The sequence below is a fragment of the Lontra canadensis genome, unplaced genomic scaffold (genome assembly GCF_010015895.1).
Source record: "Lontra canadensis isolate GAN:19392208 unplaced genomic scaffold, GSC_riverotter_1.0 scaffold24, whole genome shotgun sequence".
Lineage (NCBI taxonomy): Eukaryota > Metazoa > Chordata > Mammalia > Carnivora > Mustelidae > Lontra > Lontra canadensis.
This window is the reverse complement of record NW_022631018.1, coordinates 5,423,061-5,432,792: the sequence shown is the minus strand read 5'-3', so window position 1 is coordinate 5,432,792 and position 9,732 is coordinate 5,423,061. Positions and strand designations below refer to the sequence as shown.

The following is a 9,732-nucleotide window of genomic DNA, read 5'->3' as shown; positions in this document are numbered from 1 at the left end:
GGGTTCTTCTAAGCAGCCTCTCTCTCCAGCTGCACCCCTGGCTTCTATCTTCCAAGGGCCACCGTGGTCCCTGGTCCAACTTCCCCCAACACTCCAGTAAGTGCACCTCACATCCACAGGAAGGAAACATAAGGTTCCCCTTCCATTCTGGGCATCTCTCTTTCCCTGTTCTCACACCCAGAAAAAATGCTGGCTTGATTTCAACGGAACTTTTGGGAACTGCCAAGAGATTTCTTAGGATCCTTTTCTTCCTCATTCCATACTGCAGAGCCCAAGAGCTGAACTAGCCGCTCACTGAGAGGCCCCACACCTTCCGCCTCATGGGCCCTATGGTCTAGGGCCGCATGGGGCCAGGGGAGGGCACACTGCCCCCCCCACACACACACATCAGGCCCTACTCACAGATGGACCTTGCTTCAAGCACAGGGCCGGGGGCCGCCTGCAAAGGTCACCAAGAGCACCAAGATTAATTTCACAGGAGCACAATGGCCCCTCTTCCAGGCTCTCTACTGATGTGGAAAGGGGCTCAAATGGCCAGTTTTCGAGGTATTAAAAAAAAAAAAATCTCATTTTGGGCAAGCATCAAATTGTTCTGTGGCCTTGCAAAGACCATGAGGCTGGACACAAATGTGGGGAAGGGCAAGCTAAGGGAGCCCCAGGCAGCCTGGAGGCAGGTGAGGAGGGCAGAGTGGGAAGGCACCACATCCGCACCTCCCTCCTGGGCCCGGGCACCCGGCAACTAGGAAAACAGGATGTAGCCAGAGTCATCTCCTCCCCGGAGGAAGAGCTGGTCTGGCTGTCCTGCTCTCCTTTTCAAGTTTCCTTTACCCATGTTTCCCAGTCCACCCTGGAATAATTCTTGCCCCGTGGAGAACAACAAGAGCAAGGATAACTCCTAGGCCGCCTTTCCTTTCCCCAGAGAGCCCCACGCGACCCTCATCTTCGGCCCTTATCCGCCGGTCCTGGAAGTGGGGGTGGAGGGGACCCTCTCATGCACGGAGCCCAGTCCCACAGTATCTGGAGGAGAGGCCGCTTCCAAAACAGGCTGCCAATGGGCTTTTTTCTTCACTGTCCTCTCGTGCTTGCTTGGTGGAATCTGCCTTAGGGACCGGTGACTCCACCTCTCCCCCCGGGGCTGGCTCCCTCCCCGCCACGAGGCTCAGGTGTGCAGGGGCTCTGCGTGGCTGCTGCTGGCCAGAGAGGCAGAGGCTTGGGCCACCAGGTCCCGGTAAGCAGGGGACTTCAGGAAGCGTGGATAGGAGTCCTTCTCCATCAGGGTGCGAGTCTTCCCCTGAGCCACGTCAAAGCACGTGGCCGTGGCAGTCTGCAAGTTCATCCTGGTCAGCTCCCTGGTCTCGTGGTCTATGTTCACCTGTGGGAAGGAAGGCAAGCATGTGGGTGAGGGGAGCGTGGGCCAGGCAAGGGGTCCAGAGGGCCACGGGGTTGAGGGTGGCGGGGAGGCTGACGGGCCTGAACCAGGAACCTGGGGTCTCCTGAGTTGACCATTAACTGGCTTTTCAACTCTGGGCCCGTCCGTGCAATTGGACGCAGGATCTTTTCTCCAATCTCCCAAAGTTATCAAGGATGTATGAAGAATGTATACAGAGCTAACGCCTTTTCCTCCCTGCCTTCGGACAGTCCTGGTTCAGTTCTCCGTCGCCTCTCTCCTCAGGTTAACGCCAGAGCCTGCTAACTGGTCTCTCTCCTCCACCCTCATGCCTGTAGCCGGTTCCCTAGCCAGCGATTAGAGTGAGCCTCGGAAAACTCAAGTCAGGTTGCCAGCAGCAGTGCTGTCCTCCTGTGTCACTCAGAGGAAAAGCCAGCGTTTGTGCTGGGCCCACACAGCCACCTGGGCCCACAGCTGGCCCCCTGCCCCCTGGTCTGACCTCTCCTACTCTGTCTCCCTCACTCTCTGAGCTCCACTCTGGCCCCCTTCCTGCTGGCTTTTGCACTTGCCATTTCCTGTGTTGCAATGTTCTTTCCCTCCCTTCTTATGTGCATCTGTTCATTTGTCACCTAATGGGGTGGCCCACCCCTCACTTCCCTTTGTAAAACAAAAAGACCTCATATCCGGCCACCCTGTACTCCAGGGCTCCCTTTCAAATCCTGCTTTGCTTGGGTCAGAACACGCACTGTCACCTGACATGTTATTTACTCATTTAATCGGTTATTGTCATCTTCTCTCAATAGTAGAGACTTCTTGTCCCAGCTATGTCCCCAGTGACTATAACCGTGCCTTGCATGTAACTGGTGCTCAATAAGTCTTTATTGAATAACGTGGAAAAAATTAAAGTGCTCAGAAAAATACAGAGGCGGCTACAAAAGCAAGGCATTACTATTCTCTCTCCACGAGGTGGCCCCACTCGCTTTGCCAAACGCTGGTGGCAGGCAGCCAAGACCGGAGGAAAGTGCAAAAATTCACCACCCACGGACCAGCCAGCCAGAGGCAGGTCAGTCGGGAGACGGAACCGGGTCACACGAGGTCCCCAGGTTGACCCGTCTCTCCACTCGTGTGTTTTGAGTCTCTTTGCAAAAGTGGGTATGGACAGAAGCCAGAACCCCTCCCTGCCAAGCCCTCCACCCCCTCAGCGAGTCTGAGGGTGACAGCAGCCAGGAGTCGCAGGGCGCCTGGCTCTCCTAGTCTCCGGCCACGGAAGACCATTCAGCCCTGTGCCACATAAGATCGCTTCCTAAAGTCAACTCTTCCCCGACTAGACCGCCCCCAGCCCCAGTCCTCGGCGGGGAAGGGGCAGCCAGGGTCTGGAGGAGCCCCGGAACCTGCTGAGGTTCTGACCTCCTTAGGAGCTTCGCTGCGGATGAACTCCTCAAAGATCTTGTGAGCCCGGGAGGCCAGCTTGGTGGCCGACCGGAGCTTCTTAAACTCCTCGCAGGCCAGCCAGAACTCCAGGTTCTCCTCGCTGAACTCTGTCTTCAGGAAGGCGTGGAAAGCGGCCACTCCATCTGGGGTTGAGGGGAGAGAGGGAGAGACAGGTCAGACAGCGGGACAGCAGGGAATAAAAGAAGAAAGACGGCAATTGTGGTTAATGGTTCTATTTTTAGGATGTAATTTTCTTGAACAAGGACCTGCCTTTGTGTTCTGAACAGAGGCTGGCACACTAGGGGATCATTATTATTATTACTACGACTATTATTTTGCCCACGCTTTTCAGCATCCCTCAGACTGGCTCCAAAGCACATGGGTACACATGTGCCATCCACAGACAGACACAACAGGGTCCTACTCACTTTTACTGCTCAGTAGCAAGTCAAATGACTCTTTCCACCCCAGCACATCTTCTGAGAAGTTTCTACTAAAAGAGAAAAAAGAAAAGCCAAGATTTTCATTTTGAAAAAAACCAGCACAGTAATGCATAGCATAAATCCCATCCGGAACTCTGATGGAAGTTGTAGGATTCACATCGTCGGGTGATTATTGGAGCTGACTGCTCGAACTCTTAATTGAGGCTATAGGTATTTTTCTAGAGCACAGTTCAGTAACGAGAAACCAAATTCGAGGACCTTCTGCCCCTCAGTAAATAACTCTAAGATGGTCTCTTCGCTGTCCAAAAATTTTTCTCTTCCTCTGACTCTGAACTTTGTTGTCTACACTTGCCTCATGAAAAGCAGGGCCTCAGGGAGAGAGATGAACTCTACCCATAACGCCAGAGACCAGAGCAGCACCTGGCGATTGAACACTGGTATTCATGTGGAAGGGCTTGTAGGGAGAGTGTACACTAATGGAGGAAGAGGCATTGACTGAAAAGCCTCAAGTGTTCGCAGACCCTGTCCTAGCCCTGGCTGCGTGGACAATGACATCTCCAGGTGGGGGAGTCTGGTACATTCCGACCCTGTCTGGTAGCTAGACAGCCCTGGTCTGTCGGTGACCTCAGAACCCAGGCGCCCCCTATCCAGTCACCCATGGCAGACCAGCGGGAATCTTCACTAAAATCTCCAGGAAGGGGTCACCAAGGCCCACCATTCATGTCCTAATTTCTCCTTGTATTTTCTTTCTTGTGGCTCTTTCCCTAAATCCGGCTCCCTCCCCTCCAGGGCCCTAGGCCGGCTAGCGGGGCTTACCCCTCTTTGCTGTGTTTGCTGCTCCACTCAAACTTGCCAACGCTCCCAGTATCAGAGCCCAGCTCTGATTTGTGAAGAAAGATCCCCAGCCGTGTCTTGAACTCTTTGGCTCTGGAAGACAAAGCAGGAACATGTAGGATCCTACACGGATTCAGCCAGGGCAAAAAGGTTTATGGGGTCCCAAAGACTTTAGACTGGTGTCCCCTCATTCCAGCCTCAAGGGTCCCTGGGACACTTCAGCTGTTTCCAGGGCTTAAACTCTGCTTGTCACTTAATATCACCAACCCAGAACAATGAAAGTAATCCTTTAGCTGTTTCTCAGTAGGACTTAAACTTTATGAGTTTAGAGCACAGCACACGTGGGCTTTTCCCCACTTAAGCCACACTGCTCTGTCTTTGTGGCTGTTGGTGAGCAGAAGGCAGTTCCCCACCCTCTAGGCTTATCATGCGTGTTTTGGGAACTGTGCGGAAATTGATTCCTGCTTTCACCTTCTTCATCTTTTCCTTCCCAGTCACCAGCTCCAGCAAGGACCAGACCTGGTTCAGTAGCTCCCTGGGAAGTGGGCACATTCCTCACCGGGTCCCCCCCACCCCCCCCCCCCCCAAAAAAAACCCCCCCCCCCCCCCCCCGGCCCCCCCCCCCCCCCCCCCCCAAAAAAAACACACCTCCCTGCCTTCTCAGGGCCCGGACAGACCACGCTCCTAGACCTGGGCTGTGAATGGGATTCTCGGCACACAAATAGAATGAAAACCGAGGGCTGAAGAAACTAGAAAAGGGAGTTCCGCCTGCCGGTGCCACTGAGCTCTTCTGCAGCCCCGTCTTCGGCAGGTCAGCTGAGGACTGCCACTCCTCAGAAGACGGGGAATGACAGAGAGCAGGGATTCCTTTGCTTCCCGCGGTTCTTCCTTCTCCCTTCCCTTGGCCCGTCGCTGCTCTAAGACCCGAAAGGAGGCATCTGAAAACCTGGAACCAAGGTGACCTCTGCCTCTCCACTCAAGTCACTAGAGTCCCATTCTCCTGCCCGCCCGGTCCCCAAGCCTGTCCCTCCACTCCCTAAGGACTGGTGGGACTTGGACTTGCTGCGGGCCGCTGGAAGACCCACGGACAAGCTCCTCTTACCTCTCCAGGCAGGTGGTGGGGAAGGCGGCCAGGGTCCGGCACATGGCTGCGGGTTCAGGGCAGCACGTCGCGGGGAGGATGGTGACGGGCTCCAGCGGTCACGGCGAACGAGGACCAGGGCCGGCGGCTGGCACTACCCAAGGCTTCTTAGCTTTATGGTGTTGCACGCGCGGACTCGCCGCTACCCCGCGGCTTTTATTCCCTCGGCGGGAGCAGGGCGGGGCTGAGCGCTGCCGACCAATCGGAGAGCGGGACGGCGAGTGGGGACGGTGGAGGCGGGGCCCGGGAGCTCGACGGGGCGGGGCGCCCGCAGCTTGCCCCCAGCTGGGCGCACGCGGCTGCCCTCTCCTCCGGGCAGCACCGGCGTGCGGAAGGAGAAGCGGCGGGCAAGTCACACGGCCCGAGAAGCGCCCACTCAGTTTAGTAGGAAAAAAACCCGTCCGCCTCTAGTAAAATCAGAAAACCAGCTCAGCGGCGGCGGGCGGATTTGCGTAGGGGGTGGCGAGCCGGTGAGGCACGCACCGTGGGGATCGCAGCCTGCGCCCGAACCTGCCCCGTCCGCACCGACGGGAGCGGAAGGCGCGAGCCGCGCAAGGCGGCCTGGGGATTACACTGATTACCACCCTTTACTGTGCTCCTTCATGCTCGTGGGGCTAAGGAAGCCCTTTACCGCAGCTCGTCGTCTCGTCTCCTCCGTTTCGGAGATGAAGAAACGCAGTCAGAAAGTTAGAGACTTACCCAAGATCAGAGGGTTGGAATTAGCAGACCAAGGGCCGGGGGTGGGGTGGGGTGGGGTGGGGGCGGGGCTGGACGCTTTCTTGAGCATCTGTGTGCCAGGCATCTTTACTAAGTCAGGTTAAATAATTTGCTCAGCGTTACGCAATTAGCGTTACACCAGAATTCAAATACGAATTTACTACGCTTTTTCCACTGCCCTCCCGGCCAAAATTAGAATCCCCACTCCTCTGTAAACTGATGAATGATCCTGGGTTTAAGCAGCAGCTAGTTCAGTGTCCTTATCTCTGAGGTCAAGGTAAGAAATTCCCTACCTCTCTCACCTTCCCATAAAGGCCTTACAGCTCCCCTCGACTCCCACCGGTCCCCCTCAGTTCTCCCTTGGGATTACTATTAATGAAGTTGTCTGTGAGGTTTAGAGTGTGGAGTCCAGAGCTGGATTTCCAGGTTTCCAGTCATGGCTCCACCACCTACTGATAGGAGACCTTGGGCAAACTTCCTAATCTTTCTTTGCCTCGGTTTCCTTATCTCTAAGATGAACATATGATACACCTATTTCATAAAGACGTGAGGATTACGTTAATTCTTAGTTCGAGTTCCCCAGGAGATGGGAAAGAGTTGCCCTGAGGCAGAGTCTTGCTTTGGAGAGTTCTCAGACCAGAGAGAGAGTGAGAGAAACAGGGTTGCTCAGAGGGAAGAGTTAAATGCCAGGTTGCCGCAACAGAGAATGCAGTTGGCCCCAGGGCCTTTGTACGCATTGGCCATTCATTGGATGTGGTTGTCCCCAGAACGTGGCTTAATCTTAAGCAAGGCAACCCCCTCTGTTAAGGCCAGAGGGACTGTGCTGACAGCCTACAGCAGACAATAGGTTGGACAGTGAGGGCTGAGGTCCGGAACAGGGGATGATGGTTGTGTACCACAACACCCCCAGGAAGATGCTTAGATCAGTGCCGAGCACATAGTTAGCACTCAATAAATGTTAGCTCTCAGACTTACTTGCTAGGGACACAAGAATTGCTAGACAATAAGGAAAAGTAGTATGTTTTTTGTATCTCTTGGAATTTAGGTTTTTATTTCATGAGGGCCATCTAGGAGTTGCGGTTCTCCAGCAAGGCCTTGAAATAAAGGGTCAGAATAGAGAAAGGGAGATAAGAGAAGAGATCCCCAGCTTAGACAGGTGGGTGAGACAGCCCAGAAAAGCTGGTCGGGGAAGGAAAGGTTGAAACCACAAAGGGGGAGGGGACAGGAAGGCCTGGAGATAGTAGTTGAGCAAAAGAGGCCCAAATCAGAGCAACGTGTGGGGTTATCTGTCAAAGCAGATTCTCTAGTTAACCCAGGGCCCGCGGAAGGTGACTCAGTTCGTCAAAAACATAATGTACCCTGAAGAGGAGCATCAAACCTTTCCCCAACCTGCCAGTGGGTTCATAGACAAGGCCCGTGCGGAGAAGCTCACACGTTGGCAGCCCCATACTGGGTGCCAGCTATCCACCCCCCCATCTCTGCTTCTTCCTTTCTCATGATGCCACAACTGGGTTGGCCTAGAGCAGGGAGAGGGCAAGGGTTGTGGTGTGCAACCAGGCAATGGAAGGACGCCTTTTGAACATCTGTGTTTCTCAGCATAATCCTCCATCCACACAAGGAAGCAGCCCACTGCCCTACCAGCAGGATGTTCTCTGGAGGCATGGGTCCACTGAGGGGAGACCTCCTGTGTCACCTGGGCTCCTCAGGGGCCGGGGCACGACTGTATTGTGCAGCTGCCAGGTGGAGACGTGGGTGGTGTCTGGGACAGCTTCTCTTCAAGCGACGAAAACAAGTTTATGGATGAAGCAAAGCGAATGCCGGTTCCTGCCCTCAGGAGTGCCATGTTGGAATCAGCCCAGACATGGCCACAGCACAACAAAAATCGTGATTATGCTCAGAATCTCCCTAAACCTTCCTGTTCCATCTGCATCCCTGTGAATAAGCCAGAGAAGCCTTTTAATTTCCATTTTGCAGACAACACAACAGCCAGTGCCTAAGGTGCCCTCACTTAAGTGTCCTGGATCGGAAAAGAGCTGAATCGGGGCCAGCTTTCCAGATTCCTGAGCTGGTGCTTTCTCCCACTGGACAAAGAAAGCAAAAGAGGCAAGAGAGACAAAGCACATCCAATCCAAGAGCACAAAGCTCTGGGCTCAAGAGGAAGAGCCCTTTCTGAGTTCAACCTGCCTCCCGGTTGCCATGGTTACTCCTTCCGTTTCCAGGCAGAAACTTTTTGAAGTTCACAATATATCCCAAATTCTCTCCCCAGCAGGTAGGCTGGTTCACATCTGCAATTTCGGTAATGACTCGACAGTTGCTGTGAATCCAGCAAATTGAGCCCACCTGTGAGCCGCACTGGCTTTGACATGAACCTGACCTCGTTTTTTTGCCCAGCACTCGCTGCACAGCTGTGCTGTGTTTCATGGAGGGTGTGGGGACACAGCTCCACAGCCTGGGTCATCTGAGATCGGGATTAACTATCCCATGACATCCCAGCCACACTGCCTTCCACCCGCCTCTGCTGCTCCGTCCACCCCATCCTCAGCCTCATGCTCTCCCCCAAGTGGAAGTCCAGGGAAGACCTTTAGTTCCTGAAAAGGGTCAGGGGAAATGGATATACTTTCTCGACTTCTGATTTGGCACGGATGGTCCCCCACAGGGGTCTGGATGTTCCCAATTCAATCATCGATCCACTGATAAATATTTATTAAGAATTTATTATGTTCCCTAGCCGGTGGGGAAATCACACAGCTTTTAGGCTCTTTGCTGAGTTTAATGACCTTCTATTTCCTCCTCGTGGAGGAAATGGACCTAGCATGGCGGGGAAGGAGAGGTAAAAGGAAGTTATTGGCAGGAGTTGCAATGGAAGTCCTGGAAGGGGCGAGATCAGGGAGGGTCTGCCATGTTGAACGACGAGTGAGTGGGATTTGAGCAGGATGGAATACATCCGGAACATGCTGGACAGGTAGGAAGGAGGATGCTCCACGTGGGAGAAATAACAACAAAAGCCAGTTGTAGTTTGGCGGCGCAGAAAGACTTAGGAATTCCCTATATACAGCAGAGGCTCTCAGGCATGTAGGTTGCACACCTGGATGCCACTGTTTGTTAGAAGCAAAAAAACAGCAGGAGCAACACATATCGTGAGGCAGCTCATGAAAGAGAGAGATCCCTCCTGAAGACGGGAAAGAGGGACCATCGTCCTGGAGGGTCACGACAAAAACTCCAGGCACTGTCCCTCCTGGGCAGGGGGAGGAGTTGCAGGAATTCAGCCTGGATACAAGAAACAATTGCTTCCCTCACCCCCCCCCCCATAATCCTTCAGCGCACTGGGTACATCTCACTGTGATGGCTGTTTTATGCTTCTCCCAATTCTCTTCCTCTTTCCTCCCTCCTGTTGGGAATGGGAGTTTGGGAGGCCTGCTTTTCTCTCCCTAGCCAGGCCACCAACCCCTAGCTTCCAAGACAGGGCAGCCTCAGCCACTTGGGGAGGAGGCTGAAAATTGTCAGTGGTACCCATGGCTTATGGGAGCATGTCTAGACTCCTCTGTATGGCATAGATGGCTCTGACCACCTGATGTCATATCCGTCATCTTTTTACACTAAATCCCCACCAAACTTGGCAGTTGGCAGGCTCCACCCTGCCTTGCATGTACAAAGCCCTGAGCCTGAGGTTCTCTTGGCCGAAATATCCCTTTCCTCTCTGTACTACTTGTTTAAAAGAAATGTCCTTCCTGCTCCTTCCAGCCAGTCCTCCCTAGCCTCCATCAGAGGCAACCGCTATT

The 9,732-nt window shown here is 54.0% G+C and overlaps 1 protein-coding gene across 2 annotated transcripts; it reads right to left on the bottom strand.

Moving 5' to 3' along the window:
• Positions 1-389: 389 nt before the first annotated feature.
• On the bottom strand, positions 390-5,348 carry RGS16 (regulator of G protein signaling 16). Of its 2 annotated transcripts, none has more exons than XM_032862689.1 (5): positions 5,198-5,348; positions 4,078-4,188; positions 3,247-3,311; positions 2,795-2,961; positions 390-1,372 (listed from the first exon to the last, which is right to left on the bottom strand). In XM_032862689.1, exons 1-5 carry the CDS (start codon positions 5,239-5,241, stop codon positions 1,160-1,162), a joined length of 600 nt encoding a protein of 199 aa, XP_032718580.1. In that variant the 5' UTR covers positions 5,242-5,348; the 3' UTR covers positions 390-1,159. The 2 variants fall into 2 exon arrangements, with proteins under 2 accessions (XP_032718580.1, XP_032718581.1); XM_032862690.1 differs by having other exon boundaries at positions 3,247-3,308.
• Between the last annotated feature and the right edge of the window lie 4,384 nt (positions 5,349-9,732).

Coding starts and splice junctions, on each gene's coding strand:
- RGS16 (XM_032862689.1), bottom strand. CDS start 5,241: ATGTGCCGGACCCTGGCCGCCTTCCCCACCACCTGCCTGGAGAG. Junction 3,312..4,077: donor AGCAAACACAGCAAAGAGGG/GTAAGCCCCGCT, acceptor TTTCTCTTTTAG/TAGAAACTTCTCAGAAGATG. Junction 2,962..3,246: donor CTTGCTACTGAGCAGTAAAA/GTGAGTAGGACC, acceptor CCTCAACCCCAG/ATGGAGTGGCCGCTTTCCAC.